Source organism: Struthio camelus, chromosome 2 (assembly GCF_040807025.1).
Source record: "Struthio camelus isolate bStrCam1 chromosome 2, bStrCam1.hap1, whole genome shotgun sequence".
NCBI lineage: Eukaryota > Metazoa > Chordata > Aves > Struthioniformes > Struthionidae > Struthio > Struthio camelus.
In genome coordinates this window covers 136,998,197-137,021,563 of record NC_090943.1, presented here as the reverse complement: position 1 = coordinate 137,021,563, position 23,367 = coordinate 136,998,197, and the positions used below count along the sequence as shown (strand labels likewise).

Below are 23,367 nucleotides of genomic sequence, written 5' to 3'. Positions count from 1 at the left end.
TCTCCAAGCTCCTCAGCAGCTGTGTTCACTGTGTTTACCAAGCTCTACTAGTGATATGCAATAGTAAAATGATGACACAGTAAACTAATGAAGAGACCTAGATCCAGAAACATGTCAGTGCCTGTGTACTGTAGTGCAACCCAGAAACTCCTGTCAATGCCCACGTTTGCAGCAGTAGCACTTCTTCAGTGTGCAAGGACTTCTACATATGCTCAAAAGCAGCACTGGAAACACAGTTGTCTTCTACTTTTGTCCACTTGGCTTTTACAAAGTAATTATCCCTGCACCCAAGTCCCCTAAAGGAGCAAGTCCAGTAAAGCATGCTTAGATCACACTTAAAATACTGCATATGACAGCAACGTTCACTTTCACTCAAAAGTGTAGCAGGCCAAGAAGTTAATAGCAGCCATTCTTATTATATAATAGCTCTATGGGGAACACTCAAATCCAGGGCAATATGCAAAGTTATGGTGAGGACACGCAGTAACCTTCCTGTTGTGCCTAGAGAAACAAAGACAAGTCAATTCTTAAGGCCAGAGACAGAACAGAAACCTACCTGCCTTTTGTAAACCAGTGATTAGCACACCCACTTGAGAGTGTAAAAGTAAAAGTAAGTTTTGGTACAAACTCTTACTGCTAATATGAAATGTGCGTTAAACTGTAAAATCTTGGGAGCAGATTCCTGCCATGTCTCTATGGATCTGACCCCAAGTGCCTTTACAAATCTAAAGCTTCTATTAGGAAAAAAATAAGCTCACATTTTAGCTATGCATAATGGGAAACTACATACTATGCCACAGTCTGAAACACACTAGAATCACTTGAACTAGGATAGCAGGGAATTCACACTTTAAGGGCATTACCTAGCAGAATTTGCATTTAAGACAGAAGCAAGTGAGAGTGGGCATTAAGGTAAGACTCCAAGCACGGCTGGATGTCATTTAAACAGACCTACTCTCCCAAAAGCCAGCAATTCAGAAGCTCTGTCAGACTGGAGCCATGTGTAAACCCCAGCAGAAACACTCACTTTTCCATAAACAGGTCATAGGATAATGCAGATGAATATTTTAAGATGTCATTTTGCATAGATCTTATCAGAGGATAAAAAAGGTAACGAGAGGCAACTGAACTGATACCGGCATGGTCAAAAATAAAAGTTTATTTCCCTTCATGTGAAGTTTTCACAATGCTAACAATGATCATCTGTGAAGCTTTCAAAAATGGATATTTCAAACCTCCCCCCTAGTCCGACTGTTCCACGACTTACTGGCTTTGTGCCTCTGCAATATGAAAGTTATTCACAAACTAAAGGAACATGAAAACCTGACAATTCTCTCTATAAATGACCTCAGTTTGAAGAAGGGAGCATTCACAAATAAATTTGTTGCATGACAAGTTGGAGGAAATAGAAATGGAAATAGACTTTGCAAAGCTGTGAAATGATTTGGCTTTAGCTGCTCTATTGTATGGAAATTCCACAATTTGCAACCACAGGTTGACTAAATTTGGAAGGCTTCATTAGTATCTTGCTTAGAAGATTAAAAAAAAGAATGCTTTCCCTGGGAGAAGTGCTCATTGACTTTCTTTACCAATCCAGAGCAGTAAGTGGAGGTACTTTTATCTGACTGAACTTCTTCAGGCTCTAAAGTGAGTTGTTTCTCGGAGCAAATACAGCATACAGTATTGACATTAAAAGGCCTACAGTTTCTGCAAGTCCAGTTATAAAAGACAGTATTTAGGAGGAGCATTCAGAGTTCACAGTAAATCCAAAATTTTTCATGATTCCATCAACTTCTGTAACTAGCTCCCAGGCAAAAGTCATTATCCTGACAAGTATATTCTAGTGTTTTGTATTAGAGCAGATTTTAAATTATACATACATACATATATATATATATACACACATACACACACATGTATATAAACACACATATGCATAATACTCACACACACATTATCTTACCTTTGCAGTTAATTCCTCAGCAGTTACATTTGGATCATATGGAATGGGATCTCCAATAAATGTACGAAGCTTGACTGGAAATCCACCATACATAGGAACTACTGGCAATCTCAGATGCTCATATAGTGACCTAAATATTTCTAATGAGAGAGAGAGAGAGAGAGAGAGAGAGAGAGAAAAAATTAAGATTATTCCATAAGTTTTTTTCCCCAGTATGTTTTAAAACTTAAACTGGTTTGTTTGGTAAGCCAGCCCTTGCCCCAGCTTCTCAAAGCCGCATGTCATTGCAAGTGCTATTCTACCCTTGACTTTCATTTAATAAAAACTGTATTAATGCTACTGTAAGACTTGTTTCACTTAGAGTGAAATCTCTCCAAAGAATACCTGCAAAGAGAAGAACAGGAGAAAAATCCAGTAGCTGCCTCTCTGAGGAGGAAGGGAACGCGACACAATCCAGGTTACAATTCAGCTAATCTTAGAGTTTAGCATAAGAAACTAGCATTGCTGGAAAACTGTTCTCTTCAATCCCACCTAGGTCCAAAGGATCAGAAACAGTCGTATCTACCTAAAAGGCTACAATGCTGAACTTGCTCTTTCTGACCACACACTGGTTGCAGGGAAACACTACACACAGAGGGGAAAAAAAACAGGTTATTTCAGTCTGCTCTGCTCTTTCTCTCTCATGCCATTTCCTCGGCAGCTATCCCAAGCATCAACAGAACACATTTCTCCCAGAAAAGGTGAGAATTTCTCTCAATTTTTGACAAGAAATTCCTTCAATAGAGTGTTGGTATAAGAAAGTCCTTACTGACAGATGTGATTTCTTCTGTATACAGCCTGTAAGAACAAAGAATATTCCAAAACTATTGAAACTGGAGTAATACTTCCAGCAATTAATAGCATGTTAGTTAACCCCTTTAGTACCTCTGCTGTAGAATACAAGTAGCATGTTGGGGAAGATTCAGATTAGTCTGAGGCCCTGCAAACCCTAGCACTTCTCCCGAGCACAGCAACAGTTAATTGCTTTTTATTTTGGTAGGGCCTGAAGAATGTGAATCATTTTGCCTATCTACATTGATGCCTGACCTTTCTCCGCACAATGTATTGCTCCTAATTAGAGGGTAGAGAGGTAGGGAACTGCTTTGCCCTACAGTCTTCTGATGAACATGATTATGCCACATTTGAGACAGAACACACTGAGTGGAAGAGACTGTTTTGGCCCTCTCTGCCAAAGAGCACGTTGAAGAATGAAAAAGAGAGGAGTTTGACACTAGCAGATCTGCAGAGATGTGGGCATCTAACCATCCTAGAGGAGGACCTTTTAGGCTTATATCCACCTGTTAGTGTGTCGACTGGAACTCCTAAAGAGGTGAGGAAAGAGGAAGACAGCATGCAAATACAAGGTTTTGTGGCAAATAGTAAGCTAACTATGTATTATTTGTACTTCAAACCATTTGAAGTTTAAGTACAGGTAGAGATTTTCAGCACAGAGCTTTAAGAGGACATTTAAAGAAATTGGCTGTCGGTTGCAAACCTTTATGTTTCCTTTGCTTCTTAACAGGCAGCAGAAAGCCTAGAGTTGGCCTAGCAGATATAAATAGAGAGGAAAAAAAAGTCTTAATGTATTTGCCTTTGTTCTGGCTCATTTTTTCCTCCTCTCTTCTACTCCTTACATGAAGGCCCATTGCTATGCAGAGAATAACTTACAGGAGCAAATACTACATCTACTGCTGGTGTTCAATTACAATAACATGTATCCATCTCATTTAACTCTACTAGAGAGTAAACTTCAAGAAACAAGATTGTGTCAAATCTCAGAATTATACAGAGATTACTTCTACAGAAATAGACTAAACACGCATGGAAAAAATAGACTACAAACAAATATATAAAATATCTTACTTATTCCTCCTAATGTCCTAATGCCTTCTCGAACATTTTGTGTAAACATAGGAATGATGGGCTAGGAGGGAAAAAAAAATGGTAAGAATTTAATGACAACGGCACTGTCTAAAAAAAAAAAAAAAAAAAAAAAAAAAACCACAAAAAACAACAAAAAAACTACCTCACTTAAACCTAAAGGGGAAATTACTTTCAGAAGTGTTTGTCAGACAAAGACATATAGGAGCAAAATAAGGATTCATAAGTTCTAAAGCCACAGCAATGAGGTTTCAGGCTGGAGAATAACATCAGCTGAGAACAAGTTACTGTTTCAGCACATCGATTTTCTTCAAGCAGTGCAGAATTTTAGACCTTGTGGAGCATTTAGGCCTCCCCTCATCCAGCAGTGTTTGTACTTTTGTGACTTAAGTGGTTAAACTTCTTGACTAATTTGCAGTTATGCTCAAAGGAAAGCATTCGCATGACTGGAACCCTAAACGTCTCTGATTTGTCTCTGCTCTGCTGATTTTATTACTTCACACATAATGTGTCATTGCATAATGAATCTCATTTCTGCAGAAGAATATTTGGAATAGTGTTAATAGTTCAAGCTTTTATTGCTGTTTTGGAAGTTACAAAGAGCGGTCAAAATTTACAAGACCTGGTGGGGGCTCTATTATATAAGTTTTTTTAATATCAAATTGTAATAGACGCTCACTTTACACAGCAGCATCAGAAACATACAACTCAACAGGATTTTCAAACATCCAGATTCTTTCAAACTTTTTTTAAAGGCACGGAGATGAGTTAACAAGTTAAACTTTTCAACAGATAACAAGAAATTTATTTAAAAAATAAAGTCTGCAAATAATCAAATGCAATTATAGAGAATAAGAAGTGCAGTTGCCTAAACTGAATGGTAACACATTTCTACATTCTGGACCATCTTCTTTGGAACATCTTACTTTTGACATACAGGTATAGGTAGAGATTTTTGCATATACCAAGTTTGTCTATACAACAAAACACATCAAAAAACTCTGGCAAATGAACTGCTGAAACAAGACAACCTCAAGAAGCTGAAGTTCCCAATACTGACATTTTAGGCACATTTTCCTTTCCTGGAAGGGTTATGATTTAAAAGCGATTCAAAGCTCATCTTTAACCTAAATAAAGTTATTTTCTTTGCTTCCAGCCTGCCTCCAACACCGTTCCTAGTCTACTCCATCCCACCAGTTATGGTAAGTAGCACAAAGGGAACTGAACATACATTCAAGTAAAATAAATAAAACCACAATAGCTGAATCCCAAGTATGGCCTTTCATGTGCTATTACAATACCCTAATAAAATTTAAATCTGTTGAAAATATCTGTTTATACTGCATTATTTTCCTCCTGGGCAAAGTGTCACACATTTAAAATTGAAATCCAGAGTTTTATTTACTGTCCAACAGAGACTGGTTAAGTGTAAAACTCTGGGTGTGATGCTTCCCTCCCCCTCACCCTTTTTTTTTTTTTTTTTTTTAAACTGAGGCATACACAGACCCGTGAGCATATGTACACACCTTCCAAGTACAGAATGAGAGGGAGTCTGATCTGAAAGGATTATTAAAATAGTTACATTTCAAACATATCATACATATATGTGCCTTGCTCAACTAGTCCCCTTGGTCAGCAGGCAGATAATGCTATGTATTAGATAGAACTGAAGAGAAATCATTCACACTAGTGAACAGCATTTCCTGCTGCTGTATACATAACCTAGAGGTTCCTCACTACCATAAAAATGCCAATACAGTATATAGCAACAATGATTCCAGTATGAATATAACATCACAGAGAGTACCGGTCTGCTGAGTCTCAGCGTACTTCAGCAACAGAGGAAATACAACTACTGATGTATGGTTGCTTTGCAATCATTCTGGTCAGAGGTTGTGCCTTTACAACCCTGACCACCTATGTGCAAAGCAGCACAAGCTTATAATGTAGCAACTGTCCTGAATTTCATCCCCCATTCTTTTAAGAATTCCCAATTTCCCAGATTTCCTGATCATAATATTCTTAGCTGACTCCAAAAACCTTCTTTTCAAAAGGGAGAAAAATAATCTTGAAACTTAGTTACAAGAGCAAGTAGAACATATTCATGACACTCAGCAATTTAACACTAAAATATTTCATCATCAGAACAGCTTCCCTGGAAGAAAGTATTAATAAGTTAGCATTCTTTGCTTCTCCTCTGTGATCTGTCACACTTACCACTTTTGCATCAATGGCCACCTGAGCAAAGCCCTTTCGATTACCCCATATAATAACATATGTCTCATCACTGAAGAGTGCTTCCCGAACTCCACCTGGGGAAATGGCTACCAGATGGCCCTTCTTCAGAGCATTGACACATTCTTCTTTTGGTCCATGCATAACTCCAAGTACATCAAGTAATAACTTAAAACCTGTAGGATATGATAATATTAATTGAGAAAAATGTTAATTCACATTACCATTGAGTATTCGTTCCCAAAACGGAACACAATGGTTAAAACTTACCTAACAACCTATATCCCTGAATCAGAGATGTTTCTGGAAGGGCTGAAGCATTAAGCCTTGCTTGTAAATTTTCATCTATCAAGTTGATTTAGGTTTTTCAGTGTCTTTTTGTCACAGTAAAGTCAGATGCTATCTCACAGTCAGGACTAAACTTGAAAAAAAAAAAAAAGGCAAGCACTCAGTGCCATCTTGAATGTACTCTTTCAAAGGAGTTGTTAAGTCTGCTCCAGGGCACTGTCTCCCTGCCCAAGCTCTACTTTTCAGATGTGGCATAGTCCTAGTAAAGTCCACTAACAAAGCAGACCAACAAATTGCTATGTTTTTTCCCCCCTTTGGGAAACAAAGGGCAGTGGGTATAAAAGAAGGAGAAAAATAAATAAAATGCAGCATTCTCCATGTTCCATATCACTGCAGGTATTAATTCCACAGTTCAGTTTGTAAGTATACTGTCGACCTTTCACTACAAAGACCATTCTGCATATATTCACCTCATGTTCAGATTTTTTCATCTACTGCTTAAGTGTTTAAGTGTAAAATTACATAAACCCTTCATACCATCTTGAATTTGAAGTGTCATACTGACCCTGCTTTTCAATAACAGAAAAACATCAAAAATTGTTTACAAGTGTGAGATAGACACATACCTATGCAATGTAGACAACTAGCTTAATGTGAAGGAACGTAACTAGCAGCAACCTCATTTTTCAGAAACTGTCCATCATGTTCACTTTGTTCAAAATATTTTACATTCACTCAGCTTTTATGAATACTGGAACGGGAATTTTAGATGGCAGAGCAGGATGGGAAAGATTACTTCTTTCCTGAAGTTTCCCACTGAGGCAAACTTAACCTGATCAACCATATAAAGGAGTACAGAATTGCTCCAGTCAAGTTTGTCCCTCAATAATACATCTTCACTTTTTAACCTGGGTTTAACAAAAGAATATTTGTTACTCTCAGTACACATTTCTTACATACACAGAAGAAGAGTATATGTACTTAAGAAGACAGAGTTCTGTCTTGACTTACAGTCCATATATATTAAGGTCTTGGGAAGGAAAGCACGAGTCAGCACGTCGTTAGTTTATTCTTAGCTGAATTCTGATCTCCAACTAGTTTTAGGTTTTGGTGTGAAGAATAATTCTTCTTCATTTATATCTATATACAGCCAGAATTATCCACAAACATGACAACAGAACACAAGCTCTGTTACAGCTGAGGTTCATCCAGTTCTGTGAGGTCCTTGTCTTGCACTGTCTCATAGTTGGCTATGTCTGCCTCACACGCTGCAGGTAACACTAGCAGTCTTTACCTAGCAGCATCTGAATAGAAGACTCCTGAAATAGAGTTTTCCTAAACCCATTTCATTTCTTTCAGATGCTTTGTTCAGGGGATTTTGCATGATTTTACATCCCAAACTAATTATAGCTCTTTGGAATGTACATGGCAGCACAAAGTTGCTTGCTTCTAAGTTTCTTTCTTACAAAACGTTAACGAGAAAGGTAGAGCCAAACAGGAAGAGAGACTCCAAGGAAGCAGCAGGTATGAAAATAGTTTTCCCTTCTGCAATGGGCATGCCAGAGTAGGAGGGAAATGACAGAGCAACTCCATGGGAGTCTCTCCAGCTTATAGGTCAAAAACCAAGAAGAAAATATAGGCAGAATATAGGCAATACTTTGCAAGAGGGATTAGTGGTAGTGGAGTTTCAAGTTGGCTCTCTCAAAACTTTTCAGCCCCTATGACCAACTTTACATTCTGAGCTATGTCTCATATCCTGACCAGCAGATCCTACATTATTATTAACACCTTTGCTCCTGGAGCAAAGGGGAAGAACCTGCTAAGTTACGGCAACAGAGAGAGGAACTAATGCAGCGTCCCTGAGGGGCCTGCCACCATACTCTATGGCCAGGATAAGGGTCATCACAGAGTGAGAAGTAGCAGTGGGGCAGCACTTTGCTGTAGCATGCAAGTGACTAATAATCTATTTTTTCACTTTAAACAACAACAAAACCTCCCCTCGAAAGTATTTTAAGCAAAGTTTGTCATCCTTCCAGAGCATGAAAAGATGCTAACTTTGCATCACCTTGTCTATATAACAGACAAGAAACCACAGTTCCTTTCCTCTGGGACATTACAGGAGAGAGACCATCCGAGATCCCTAAAATGGCAGGAAACTTTTTAAATAAAGTGCCTAGAGAATTCCAGGAAGTAGATCATGCCCCATACTATAGGCAGGATGACAGGGAAGAACATCACAAATGAAATCTCAGTCCTCACTGCACTCTTTCTCTTAACTGAACTCTGGAGAAATCAATTTAATCCGGGGCATTACACAGCTGAGAATCTACAGACCATAAAAACACCAGTATATTTCTTTCCTGTGACCTAGCTTCAATATTCATTTGGAAAAAAAAAAAAAAAAAAAGACTCAGGACCACATTTCACATCCCTTCTGCCCCTCAAAGGTAAGCAACAGAAGCACAGTATTGATACAACATTATTGACACAGTGCCCAATGTAGAAGTTGCAATGAGACTGCATCGTGGCAGTTCCTGACATTCAGATTCATGAAACAAGCCGTTCCTCACAGCTCAGATTCATGAAACAAGCCGTTCCTCACAGCTGTTCATAATAGATTCGCAAGTCATAAAAACAGAAGTTTCATTAAATCATCTAAACCAAGTGTATTTAACACACCCCATAGCTTTTTTCTCCCCATTTTTTCTGGACTGTGCCTATTAACTTCAGGTTAATTGAAGCACCTTCTGGAAAGGCATTCAATTTAATTTAAAGACTTAATCAAGATCAGGCAGTCTTAGATCAGGCAAGCTAAAATGATAGCAAACTTTCTGGTTTGCTTCACAGAAGCAGCTCTTTCCACCCAATCCTAGATTACTACAGATTTCAAAACATGATCAGAAATAATATCTGGGCTCCTTGGGCTTGTCTTCCCTGCACAGCCTTACTCTCAGATACTGTCAATGAATAATCTGGGTTGGAAGGGATCTCTGAAGGTCATCTAGTCCAAGCTTCCTCCCTCTAGCCCAGAGTGGGTCCAATTAGATCAGGCTGCTCAGGCCCGCGCTCAACTTTGATTTGAAAATCTTCAAGGATAGAGCTTTCCCAATTTTTTCTGGGCAATTCTTTCAGGTGTCTGACCACCCTCATTGCAAAAATACCTCTCCATATGCCTAATCGGAATATCTTGCATTGCAGCTTGCTTCTGTTGCATCTCATTTTCATCCCTGTGCACCTCTGAGAAGAGTGTGACGGTGGTCTTTGCACCATCAATTAGGTAGCTGAAAACAGCAATAATACCTCTCTCAATCTTTCTCAGACACCTACTGAACCCAGTTCTCTCCATCTATCCTCATACACTGTGTGCACCAACCCCCTAATCACCTTAGTGGCCCTCCACTGCACCCAGTCTGGTATGTCAGCGTCTTTCTTGTACTGGGGAGCCCAAAACTGGACACAGTGTTCCAAGACGTGGTTTCACAGGTGCCGCATAACAAGGAAGAATCTCTTTCCACAACATGCTCGTTACACACGCTAATAAAGGCAATTGAACTTCTTTGCTGCAAGGGCACACTGCTGACTTAGGCTCAACTTGCTGTCCACGAGAATGCCCAGCATCTTTTCTGCAAAGCCACTATCTACTCACTGTCTCACCAGTACTGTTGCACGGGATTATTCCATCCCAGATGCGTGACTTCATATTTGCTTTTGTTGACCTTCATGACATTTGTCAGCCATTCCTGTGAAGTCACTCTGAACACCAGCTCTAACCCCCTGTGCATCAACTGTGCATTCAATACCATCAGTGGCCTCACTGAAAGCACACTCCAACCCATCATCCAGGTAATCAAATAAAAACGTTAAACAACACCAGCCCTAGTACCCACCCCTGAGCGATATCACTAGTAACAGTCTGCTAGACAAGCTAGATTTTGTACTGCTGAACTAAATTCCTTGAGATCAGCCCCAGTTAGATGTCTCTGCAATACTAATAAATTATATTTGAGGGAAGCCTAAGTTTATTCATACCACAACATCTAGAGTCTCATTTTAAAGAAGAAACTTGAGAAAAACAGAATAATCTTCCTTTTGATACAGAACTGCACATTAATATTAACACATACAATATGGGGACAAATCTAAATTAAAAAATTGGTTACATTAATCAGGAATATATAAAATATTTGATAATCAACTGACAAATCTTTATCTGTTGGCAAGAGCAGTTGCAGAGGCAAAACTATGCTTTTACCTCTATGGAAAAGTTCTGCTTTCAGGGAATGAGACTGAAATGAAGCTTTATTGGCTAAAGAACAGTTTTGTGATATGAGCTGTTTCCATGAAAAGCATTGCTGATGTTGTATATCAGTACACTACAGAACACTCCTTCTGTAAATTCACAAAATTAATTATGAGATTGTTATTCCAACTTATTTCAACTGAACTTGGAAGAAGGACTGGGTATTAATGTATTTTAGAAACTCAAAAAAAAAAAACCCACACCCTTAAAATAAACAAAAACTCACATAACTAACATGACTGATCAACTGTTTTTCCACTGGGCTGTTCAACCAAAATCTTGTCCTTAACATACTCTTCACCTTCCTCATGCTTTATCATAACGTGAATTTAAAATTTTTAAACTGTCTCCTCAACCCTGTACATTCCTTCCCCAGTCTGCAAACCCAGGCATCTTTTATGCTTCCCTTCTCAGACAGTACCAACAACATCATTATTTTGAAAATCCAAACTATGCATCATTGGCTGCAATTTACAAGTTCACAAGCACATTTATGAAAAATGCAACCCTGAGCAATATTAAAAAGAAATTAAAAACCAAAATGCTGTAAGGGACAGGTTCAATGAAACCAACATTGTAAAAGAATCTGAACCTTATACCTTATAGGAACACAAGATGCTTTTAAGTTAGATAGTTAATTTAACTAGCTGATCTCCTTGGACTCCCTCTGTAGTCAACAGGAGGGCAACTCAGAGTACATGAAGCGGGTTCCTGCTGTTAATTGCCTTTTAAATGTCTATTTTCTTTACAGTTCTTTAGAGGGACAACTCTATACAGGCTGGTAATTTAGTGCAGCCCTGAACTTCTGTTTCTCACATGCTCTTCCACTGGTAATCATTTTTAAAGGGCAACAGATGAAATTCCATGACCACACACACTGTGCTCAGAAGGTAAACGAGGGGAAATAAGCTAACACCCTTACAGCATCATGAACCTTGATGCACTGCATATATGTGGTTCTCCATTTTAGTCTGTTTCATTAAGGAACCAGAATGTCATGCAGTCGTGCTGTGAGTGTCTTTCCAACTGGTTTATACTTGATACTCAAAAACGCCCCTTGAGTTTATTCTTGATCAAATCTAACAGCAGGATCACAAACCAAAACCTCAAGATTTTGTGAAAAACTGTTGGCTCAATGGGATGGTAAGTGGGAAGGGAAGCAAATCTGTACCTCCTAGATAGAGAAACAGGTAGACTACAGCCATTACCTTGTTCTGAGGCAGCAGACGTCTGACCAACAAGCATAATCAAACAGGTAGAAAGTATGGGAGGAATGTTTAAGTACCTCAGAGGTTGTTGTAGGGAACTATGGAAAGGACACTGTAAGCAATGCACAGAGAGAAGAAAAGCTGGGGGGCTGGAAGGGGGAGAAGACGACACACAAACTTCACTGTATTCATATATTCGTGTAACAAACCTCTTTTCTGGATGTACTTTTTAAAACAATAATTTTTTAGGCTATGATACCATAAAAATAATGATGGCTGACACAGGTGACAAAAGGTTGTTTTCCCTCAATTGTGCTGCTCAATAACAATAAAGATATCAGCACCACTGTACTGAAAGAACAGGAAATGAGGAAAGGACCACCTCTATGCCTATAACATACACATGACTTTGCAGCTCTGGACATACTAAATCACATTGAACTTTGGGACGTTTGAGCTCTTTGAGCACTTGAAATTACACTGTGTGCAAGAGGCAGAGAAGACAGACATTCACACAAAAGCTTCGTCCTTTACCTAAGCACAAAAAGTTGGGTCTCCACAGACATTTGTCTGCACTCAGGTATATTTTATAACTAGTTTCGTTATGTACTGGTTATTTTGTAACTAGTACCTGAATAATCAGCTGCATATTTGGCTGTACTGGTGCTCAGGGAAGATAACAAGGTGTTTAAAATTCACACAAACTTGCAGGACGCCTCTTTAGCCTTCTTCCAGGAAACTCCGTTCTATTTGGCACCGTCTTCACAGGGGCAGGCTCCACTGCCCACCATCTTCAGCTGGGTAGGATATGCAAAGGCATCCTCCCCCCAAACTAATACTGCCAATTTTAAGGACATTGCTTCCAAATAGCATATTTCTTAATCAGTTTACACTCATTCTGCCTATATTAATAACGAGGAAAAATATTTTACTGAAGTTGCTGCTACTGACTAATACAGACACATCTGTTTCTCCTATGATTTCCTTTCCTTTGTTTCTATATACCCTAAAAGCAGTGACAGGGGCCGCTCAGCCAGGAATACAACCCACCCTTGCATGGGTCAGTTGCATAAGACCACCATTGTTTGTAAAGAACATGGTAGAGACAGCTCTTCCCCAAGGGACTTTAAATAAATTTGTCTGAATATACGCTCTAAGAGTTGTAGCCCTGCGGCACAAATTCTATTATTTACACAGTAAAAAGAAATTACTTGAGTCCTCAAACTCATTGGTCATAATGAAGCAAGTTACCTGGTAATTTAAAGACGAAATGATCAGCTACTACATGGCAGGTTCTTTTCTGTAGTATAGTAAGTTTAGCCATGAAATAAATATAGTCAACAGGAGTTGCTCCATGATAAAACACAATAAGCCCTGGTCCTTCTGGTATATTTTCTATACCATGAAGCTCATAACCTGTTAGGAGTAAAAAGCATAAAGCATATCAAAGTTTTATATAATTCTATTCCCAAAAAAAACTACCTTTAATCAAATTGGCAAGCTGAAACCAACAGCTATTGAGAAGTGGTAGAGCAATTAATGGCTGCTAAGAGAACAAGAGCTTACTTATAACATTTACTAACTTGCTTTCATAGGAAAGAAAAGTTTAATTTAAAACAGAAAAGCTGCAATTAAAGAAAAAAATAAAAGCAACCAGAAAATAGCATCATTGTCTTGAACTGCTGTATAATATTTTACCTTACTGTTTCATTTCACTACCTTCAAGGCTGCAGAAGTCCTCTGACTCAATCATTCAAAAGACATCAAAATAAGGATCAGATAGGTGGTGAAATACAACTATTTCAAGCTATTATCTGCCTTTCAAAATCAGTTCTCTTAGGGAATACACTTGCACCCTGTTCCCCCCAGTAAGAACTAAAACTTACTCGGGGCTTAAATTAGAAGCAGGATTTATGTTTAATTGCAACATACATGAACAGGTACAAGCTTCTTATTGAACACACATTTCCAATTAAGTTTGCAGGCAGAATATATACAGTTAACATAAAATAACTGATCAGTTTAGAATATATTCAGATAACATAGAGCAGCTTTGTTACAGTATCCTTTTTTATTTACTGTTGCTTCTTCTGAAGTTACTAGTTCTGTATCTTTCACTTCATCCATTCTTTAATTCTGTCTGTTCTCTTGCCTCTTCTCCCACTGACTTTTACTTTCTGCACTTCTGGGTCTGCAACACAGTACAAGCATACACGTACCTATCTTCCGTACCGTCAGAAGTGACCACTAACTCTGCTCCACGCCTGCTGAAAATAACCAGAACGATACCTATATCTAGCATGTGCATATAAAGATACAGGTATCATGTACTACTTTTGGTGGGCTTTTTTGCAATGCTATGAGATTTCAGGATGAAGAGAAAAAGTCTTCCTGTGATATATCAATTAATTAAGCGTGGGGGGAGGGGGGGAAATCATAAAACAATTCACTCTGAAGTAAGAGAAGTGTATACAGAACATGGGAAGCAGCACACAGGGCAGAGAAGAAAGTCACAACAGTAGATGAGGGTCTGGATGAGAATCTTTTCTGTGTAAATAAAAAGTTAGACCTTATAAAAAGAAAAAGTTACTTAGGATGAGAAGAGCCAAGCCCTTAAAAATCATTTTCTTATGGAAAAAAAGTAAATAACTTTTTATTATGAAGTGAACATTTTAAGCTATTTGCAATAGCTGTTGATTTTGATCTAGTGTACTTTCCTAGATTTGAAAGTTACATCTCAGCCTTACAAAGCCTATCTGATACAGCCGCTGCACCATCTGGTTATCAATGCCTTGAAAACCACTTCCTTTTGACTGGAGAACAAATAGAGATGATTTTCAAGAAGGATTTGTTCTATATGTAAATTGCTCTTAAACATCCCTTTCTCCTTTAGCTGCATCTAGACTGAATGGTTCTGAAAGAGGCTTATGATTTCTTTAGAAAGAAAAGCCAAATCATTTATTATGTCTGTCTTTATAGAAGAAAAAATAGCAGAGGGACAGGGAACAGAGCCCTTAGTTTTGACATTCTTCTACTAGAGAAAGCAGTTGTCAAAAATACATAGATGGAAATAAAATAAGAAAGTAGGCTTCAGAGGCACAAGTAACAGTTTGGGGCTCCACACTCAACTTTATGCAGCAACTAATGGGTGACCTGACATTAAGCGTCCATATATGCACTCTGAACGAACAGTAGGCTTTTTAATTTGGTTCATTTTGTTTTGCTTGCTAAAGAACTCCTGGAATCTCATGAACTGAACTAATTTTTAAGACAGTTATCATTTCAGGTACTCCTGGAATAAGAAAATCCAGCAGTAGTTATTAAAAGTGAAAAAGAAAAAAGAACTTTAAACAATAAAGTTTTGCATACATTCAGCTGGATGAAAGATCTCATTTTATAGCAGCATAAGAAAAGCATAAGAAAGCAAATTTTACATCCAAAAAAACCCTCATCTGCTTTTTTTCTCCCAAGTCCAGAATGACTGAAGAACAACTGGCAATTTTGACAAATTGAAGGAAAAAAAAAAAAAGAATTGGTCCAAAATTCAAATCTCATGTAATGGCAGCAAAAATAAGATGTACATTGATAAGCCTGAAAGATAAACCTAGGAATAAGAGCTTCAGCACATTTTAATGAAAAGTCAGATCTTACTTACCATGCCATATTCTTGCATGTCCATCCCACAGCGTAGCCAACATTTGTTTTGCACCATCCCAAAAATCATTGGAATAAGCTTCCTTTAATTCATTCTTCCTTTTATAAATATGAACAAAGATAACGGAAACGTAGATGAAGAGGAGAATAACTCCCGGAAGTAGAAAAACTATTATGAGCGGAAAAAACACCCATAAAAGGTAGACTGCGTAACTCAGATAGTCTTCAATATGGTCCACGCCAGTCCATTCTTTCAGTAAGTAAGCCAGGCAGGCAAAGTAGGACACAGGTATCTGTCCTGCAGTACAGGATTCATTGCTATCTATCATCTCCTGTTTAATTTAAAAAAAAAAAAAAAAGAGAGCAGATGAATAAATCCTCAAAAAAGGTAGGCATAAACCTGCCTACTGTTTAATCACACAGAAACCTCTTTGACACATTTCATTCATATACCATTCATAGTACATCTCAGCAGCCCCTGCTAGAAGCAGAAAGGTTCATACAGTAAAATTGTTATTCATTTTTTAATCCTCTTGTGTTCTGTGCTAGAAATGCTGCCTACTCTACCTTGAAAAAATGTGTGATAGTTTAAGATTTTTATCTCATTCAAAATTTTATCTTACAAAAAGTAAAAGCATTTATGCAGCTTTTTGTATTATCAATTTTCAGAAATTTGTACTGACTAGTTGGTTATTAGGCTAATTTATCATTTAACACAATACTCAGAACATTAAAAACCTTCTCCCAAGCATTTACTGCAACAGGAAACATGATAATCTTAAATCCAATGCTATAAAAACCTACTGAACACTTCCACTAACCACAAGCACATGATGACTCAGAAAGATGGTCTCAAGCAGGTCTCACCCATGTAGAGACCTTAAACCGTATCGGGAAATCCACAGACAGTAAAATGCAAGTTTCAGAGCACAACAGAAAAAAAAAACAGAAAGGAGGACAAAAGATCACAAAAATACCTTCAGAATTTGTATCTACTGTTTTTACTGTGTCTATGTGTAAGACTCTCTCCTCCCACCCCAGTTTCTAAGAAGCTTCAGTTACACCTCTCTGGGTTGATATTCCAGGCTTTCCACAATTTCGGAGCAACATTTTTTCCTTAGATTTGTACTGTTTGGAGGAAAACTTGTTATTCGGCTTGTTTAATGCTTGTTAGATGAACTATGTGCTTCTGCAGCTATGCTAGAGTTCCAGAACAAAATAAATAGGACCTTGGGGGGGGGGGGGGGGGGGGGACAAACATACACATTTATCCTTATCTAGAAAAGTTTTGGCCCAGACTCAGAGTCAAGACCAAATGGGAAAATATTTCACCATTATAATGTACACACGCAGATGGATAGAGATGGATTAAGAACAATCACATTTGGGGGTGGGTGTGTGTTTGTTTTTATTGAGAAGTGACTTACAGCATGACTGCAGAGTTCCTAGGCCTAGAGAGACATATGTCTATCACTCCTTTACTCTTCCTCTGTTTTCACAAGCAACAGATGACTGAAATTCAGCAGATAATTTTGCTAATGCTAACAGAACCCTAAGGACAATGAAAACAAGGAGGCAGGACCAATTTTACTCAATATTTGCTATGAGAAGTTGAAGCACATAGCAGAGCAGAACTCATCTCACTTATCGCCCAGTCTCAATTTTTTTTTCCCATCTTGATAGAAGGAAAGGAACATCCTTGCTGTGTTTCGAAATTTCCCTTTACCCACATTGCTCAAGATAACTCCTTTCAATGAGAAGAAACCTGATCTTCTGACAGCGACATTGCTCTCATGATCCACGCCTGTTCCTCTAATCCAGGCTTTAAAATCTTCGTTCTTCAGAACGTTCTTGAGCACACTGCGAAGAGCCGCTGGTTTCATCTTCAGTGATCTATAAGCTCACGGCTTTAAAGACACACACTTCATGCATTTCCTGTGTGCATGCACGTGTGCATGGTTTTTCTTAAGCATGTGAGAGCTGGTAGGTGGAGGTGAATTAGGGGGAAAGGATGGAGGAGAGAAAGCATGCGAGAGAGAACAAGAGAAAGTATTTTCTCATTCTAGTTTTCAGAACCTGTCAAGCAGCAAACACCCACAGCAAAGAAAGACAAGAAACACAACCTGTGAGACCAAGCAAGATTTAGGAGTAGGATTCAACACTATAATTTTTATCAGATCGTTATGCCTGGACTTCTCCCCTGATTCCACCTACTAACTAGAGAACAATAAGGAGCATAAGTTACAGCATAAAAACATATTTCAAAACCCTGCGGTGACTATACAGCTTTAAAGATTACTTAAAGTTACACTCTGCCTCCTACTACATTTTAAATTGTTTATGACTTTCTCCAAACACCAAATCCTCAACAGGTAAATTTCAAGTCCTGGCCACATATGGCAGCCTTGCAAAATACTACTTGTCTTTTTAACGTTAGATATCCTTTTAATATCAGATGCAATACCTCAAATACAATGGTTACTGTTTTATAAGTTTACTTTCATATCTATGCCTTCATGTGTAACATGAATTAAAATCTGCCATCATCTTTACTGCTAACCCCAGAAGCATCTAGAGCACTGCCTTACCACCCACTCTGGGCCCCTGTTCCAGTGCTTGATTACTCTCACAGTGAAAAAGTTTTTATTTTATTCTGATTAGAATTTCCCTTACTGCGATTTGTGTCTGTTGCCTCTCATCACTTTGCTGTGCGCCCATGAGAAAATCCTAACGCTACCCTCTCTATAACCACTCATGAAGAACCAGCAGCAAGACCTCCTTTAAGCCTTCTCTTCTCTGGGCTAAACAAACTCCGCTCCCTCAGCCCTGGCACAGACAGAACGGGCTCCAGCCACCTAACAACACTGGCTGCCCTCCTCTGGGCTCCTTCCAGTTTGGCAATATCTTTCTTCTGCTGGAGGGCTCAACACTGAACACGGTGCTCCAGATGTGGTCTCACGAGTACTGAATAAAGGGAAACAATCCCTTCCTTAATCTAACGGCTATGGCCCTGCTAATGTAGCCCAGGATGCAAATAGCCATCCTCAGTGTTGACCCACATTCAACTTATTATCCACTAGGTAAGGGCCCTCTACAGGCTACATTTTTGCTCTACTTGTTACAAGTCCAGCATTTGTTCTGATCTCCTGTGGCAGGCTCACAAGAACACTCCATATCCAAATCTGAAAGTATGATTTATATTAAGGCAAAATAAAACACCCTACCAAAGGTAATGGCAGTGAAGAAGAGAAGACAGACAGTCTCTACAGTCAAAAAAAGCATAGACTTGCTCAGAACTAAATAAAGGCCCAACATAGTTTATATGCACTACTAACAGATAAAGTTATTTTGCTCTGTCCCATTTTGCAGCTGTCTGCTACATGACTGGCTGGTACAGTTAAAGTTACAAGAAACACCAGTAACATCTCTCTGATTAGGGTCTTGTTTAAGTAATGAAACAGAGACTATCCTGCCCTTCTTGTTATTCAGAGATTTTCTGACATCTGTTATAACCCAAACCTAAAAATTACAGTACTCCTGAGTCTCAACTTCAGTCATTTACAGGCAGAATTCCTCTGAAATATGGTCATACCCTTAAAGAACTTTTACTTTTCACCAACATCACCAACACATTTCCTCTCAAGCGGTTTGAGCTAAGTATTTTTAATCTCAAATCTAGCTTCCTAGCAGAGCAGTGTACATAGATTTGCACAAAAAGAAAGAGATGCCTTTTCACATTTGACTAATGATAGTGCGTGCACACTGATTTACATTCGAACTCTGGCCTTTATGCTGATGTTGAAAGAACTGGAAACAAGTCTAACATAAAACCGCCTTCACTGATTTCTAGCCTGTGAGCCAGAGACGGCCGTACATGAACCAGAACAGAGATTTTCAGCTGCGGTCTGCAGACATAGAGATACTTGAAATACTACTGATCACGCTACAAGAAGTGATTATAGGGAGCAACACACACCGCTGCCAACCATACACAACATAATTTGATCACGCTTTTATATGAAATGTTTAAGTGGGGCCCCAGGATAGCAATCTAACATCTCCAATTAGAAAGATGCTGAAAAACCAACAGGAGGAAGACTTTGCTTGCTACAGCGCTAGTCAGTTACAGCCAGCATACCTTACTAAAATTAGCAAAGCTACCATAAACACAAAGAACAGGCGAACCAAATAAAACCACTAATAGCACCTGCCACCTCAGCTAATTAGAAGGCCCTAGAGTCCATCGGGTGTCTCGCTCTTCCTTTTAAACAAGAGCTAGCTTGCTTTCAGCTTCTGTAATAAGAGCCCAGGAACCCCTTCTGCAGATAGTTGGAGGAGGATCAAGGTGTTTTGTTTTGTTTTTTCTCCTTAAAACGAGGTAAACAAATCCAGTCCGGCTGTTTGAATCAAGCACTCGTCATCCATCCAGTCTGCCTCCGTTGCCCTTGTAACACACCTGTCCCTTCAGTCGTAGTTCAGAAGACGACGCTCGGGGAAAAGATTTTGCCGCCTCCTGCGGGGACCCCAAGCCCTGCTTGGGGCTAACCAACCGCAAAGGCCCCATCGCCCCGCAGCCAGGCCAGGCTGCCCCCTACCACACACGACGAATCCGCGGGTTTTAAAACCGCAGGGGGCCCCTAAAGCTGCCCCCGTGGCCCCGAGACGGCGCTCCGTGGAAGAAAACACGACACGGGGGGGGGGGGGGAGGTCGCTGGCCAGGAGGGGCGAGAGCCTGGCGGCCCGCCCGCTCCTGCCGAGGCGACGCTTCGTAGTGGCAAAACGGCCCCAGACCTCCCTCGCCGCCCACGCACGAGGCCTCCCCTTCACGACCCCGGCACCGGGCGCTGCGCGGACGCCGCCGCCGCCGCCGCGCCGGCCCTGCGGCTGCGAGCCAGGCGGCCCGGCCCGGCCCGGCCCGGCCCGCGGCAGAGGCCTCCCCGCGCCTCGGGGCCGGCGGCGACGCCGCGGGCAGGGAGGGAGGGAGCGCCCCCGGCCGCCGCCGCCGCCTCCCGCTCACCTTCCCCTCGCCGCTCCGGCTCCGGCTGCAGCCCCAAATACCTGCTCGGGCCTGGTTTTACTTCTCCGCCCGCCGCCCCCGCGGAGGCCGGGTGCCCCCGGGGCGGCCAGGCTAGGGCGGGTCCCCCAGGGGCGAAGCGGGCGGGCGGGCGGGCGGGCCACCGCGCTGCCGGCGGGATGAGCGGGCGGGGAGCGGGAGAGGAGAAGGCAGCGGGGGCTGAGGCGACGAAGAGGGCGGTGGCGGCGGGGCAGGGGGAACTCGGCGCTGCCCGGGCTGCGCAGCCGCCCGGACCGTTGTGCGGCGCGTACCGCGGCAGCGGCGCTTCCGGCGGGGAGGAGCGGGGCGCCGCCAGGGGGCGCGGGGCGGTGGGGGCTGTGGAGGGCAGGGGCGTCATTGGTGGGGGGGTGGTTGAGGGGCGTTGATGTGTGGTGGTGACAGTGGTGGTGCGGTGGTTGAGGTGGGTTGTTGCATGGTGGTGTGGTTGTTGAGGTGGGTTGTTGCATGGCATGGTTGAGGCGCATTGTTGCATGGCGGTGTGGTTGTTGAGGTGGGTTGTTGCATGGTGGGGTAGTGGTTGAGGTGCGTTGTTGCATGGTGGTGTGATTGTTGAGGTGCATTGTTGCACGGCGGTGTGGTTTTTGAGGGGGGTTGTTGCATGGTGGGGTGGTGGTTGAGGTGCGTTGTTGCATGGCAAGGTGGTGGTAGTGGCGATTGAGGTGGGTTGTTGCACAGCAGTGTGGTTCTTGAGGTGGGTTGTTGCATGGTGGGGTGGTTGTTGAGGTGCATTGTTGCATGGCAGCGTGATAGTAGTGGCGGTTGAGGTGGGTTGTTGCATGGTGTGGTGGTTGAGGCACATTGTTGCATGGTGGTGTGGTTGTTGAGGTGTGTTGTTGCATGGTGCTGTGGTGGTGGCATTTCTACACTCAAACCAAAGAAATGATTTCCCTGGGCTTGCCGTAGAGAAATCTGCCGACACCTTTCCACGCGGCTGCTCAGCCCTGAGGGCCTGTGACCTTTTCCAGCAGTGCTGAGGCGGGACAGCAGCCCACGCAGTTCGGGTGTCAGGGTACCAGTGCTGCATGTACAGCGTTTTTCCTGGAGTTATGTCTTCCTCCGATTCTCTCCTGCCAGTCGCCAGCGCTCATTTGCCCAGCGAGCCGCTGCTGAGCACTGACGTGATGTTTCCATGGAACTGCATAGTGACTGCAAGAGCCTTTCCCTCAGCACGGGCTGGTTAATTTGAAGCCTGTCGTGATGTTTACCAAACAGGACTGCTTTACCCTACATGTTACGCTGCATTTACCTACATTATATTTAACATGACATTTTATTATTTGACTGCGGGTGGATCTTACAATCCATCTGCAGCTGTGGTGTTCTGTGTTACTTTTAGTCTGTGGAATAATATTTTGCTGGTATAAAGCCCTGTCACCTCACCTTTATCCCTTAGTCCTGCTCATTTATAAGTGGAATCCCACGCAGGTTTATGTGGGATTATATATAGCTAATCTCACACCATTGTGAAAAATTTACATTTATTCCTGTTCTTTCTTAGCTTTCTCTTAACCAAGTATTAATCAATACAGTGATTTTCTTTCTTATGCCACAGAGAATAACTTGAGTCTTTCATTACTCTTTCTGCCCTTGCAGCTTCCACAATTTCTCGTAGTCATTAACACCATCCTGACTGGGTGATACCAGTATCGTATATTTTCTAAGCAGAAAAATTTTTAATCTGTATGGACTCTCTATATCCATGGAACAGTTAAATCACTTACATTCAGTGTAAACCTTCTTTAACAAATATTGCTGTTCCTCCAGGAGTGTGACATTTTACATTACTCCTAAATAAGTTGTTCCATATTGCAATGTCCCAATTTAGTACTCTGCCAGTCTTTATTAAAATGCTGTCTCCTGCAGTCCAACTGCAGATGCTGTAGAACAGAAATACAGGCTTTTGGCTTTGTATTTACACTGTACAGTCAGCAGCTGCAGCAGAAAACTGAAGCAGCAATATAATTTACCTGTCCCTCAGGCCCAAATATATCCCAAACAGAATTTGTGCAGGCAGACTGATTTATGAAGTCAGCTGTAATGCAGCTATGTTAGTCATCAGACTGGGAGAAGCATTTCAACATTTTTGACGGAGTATGTTAATACATTTAAAAATTTAATACATTTTAAAATGTATATCCTTGTGCAAGTGTATTTGCACATACACTTTAAGATATACACAGATATCTCTTTTCAGTCATATATGTGAGATGGTCAAGGAGGTGTTCAAATATGGGTTAGATGCAGACTGTATGTGGAGGGCACTGACAAATTTATACCAGCCTGATTCCCCAGTTTCGTAATTCAGATTATATTTTTTACTCAGCTTGATATGGGCAACAGGAAGTCAATGTGATACGCTGCTCCCAATCTCTAAAACAAACTGAATGGCTGATATCTGGGGGGCTTTACAGTATTTGGTCTTTTTTTTTTTTTTTTTGACGTGTGTTGCATAGTACATAAATACTTGCCCTTTAATTAATTCCATATATTGAAACTTTCATACTTTGCCTTAAATCTTCTTAGCCAGGGACCAGGGAAATTTAGAAAATTGTAGTAGTTATAACATGGAGTAATATGAAGTCCAGATTTTGCAAGGTTGTTATATCTGGAATTTTTTAAAACATTTTATTGGGGAGGGTTTTCTGTTGGGGTTGGAGGTATTTGATAAGGGAAAGAGAGAAATGTTATATAAGACTGCATGGTTTGAAATCCTATTCATGTCCAG

The 23,367-nt window shown here is 40.7% G+C and overlaps 1 protein-coding gene across 3 annotated transcripts in view; it reads right to left on the bottom strand.

Moving 5' to 3' along the window:
- LOC104143190 (DGAT1/2-independent enzyme synthesizing storage lipids) overlaps positions 1-20,845 on the bottom strand; it is a 30,344-nt gene extending 9,499 nt beyond the window's left edge. Inside the window, exons 1-6 of one of the 3 annotated variants that reach the window (XM_068932700.1) lie at positions 20,586-20,845; positions 15,570-15,900; positions 13,166-13,330; positions 6,101-6,294; positions 3,866-3,926; positions 1,950-2,103 (exon numbers count right to left, since the gene is read on the bottom strand). In XM_068932700.1, coding sequence (XP_068788801.1) covers positions 1,955-2,103; positions 3,866-3,926; positions 6,101-6,294; positions 13,166-13,330; positions 15,570-15,897 — 897 coding nt within the window. In that variant the 5' untranslated portion in view covers positions 15,898-15,900; positions 20,586-20,845 and the 3' untranslated portion in view covers positions 1,950-1,954. Of the gene's footprint in view, positions 1-1,713; positions 2,104-3,865; positions 3,927-6,100; positions 6,295-13,165; positions 13,331-15,569; positions 15,901-20,585 lie in introns of those variants that run through there. The other 2 variants (XM_068932703.1, XM_068932701.1) reach the window with 2 other exon arrangements.
- Positions 20,846-23,367: the final 2,522 nt, after the last annotated feature.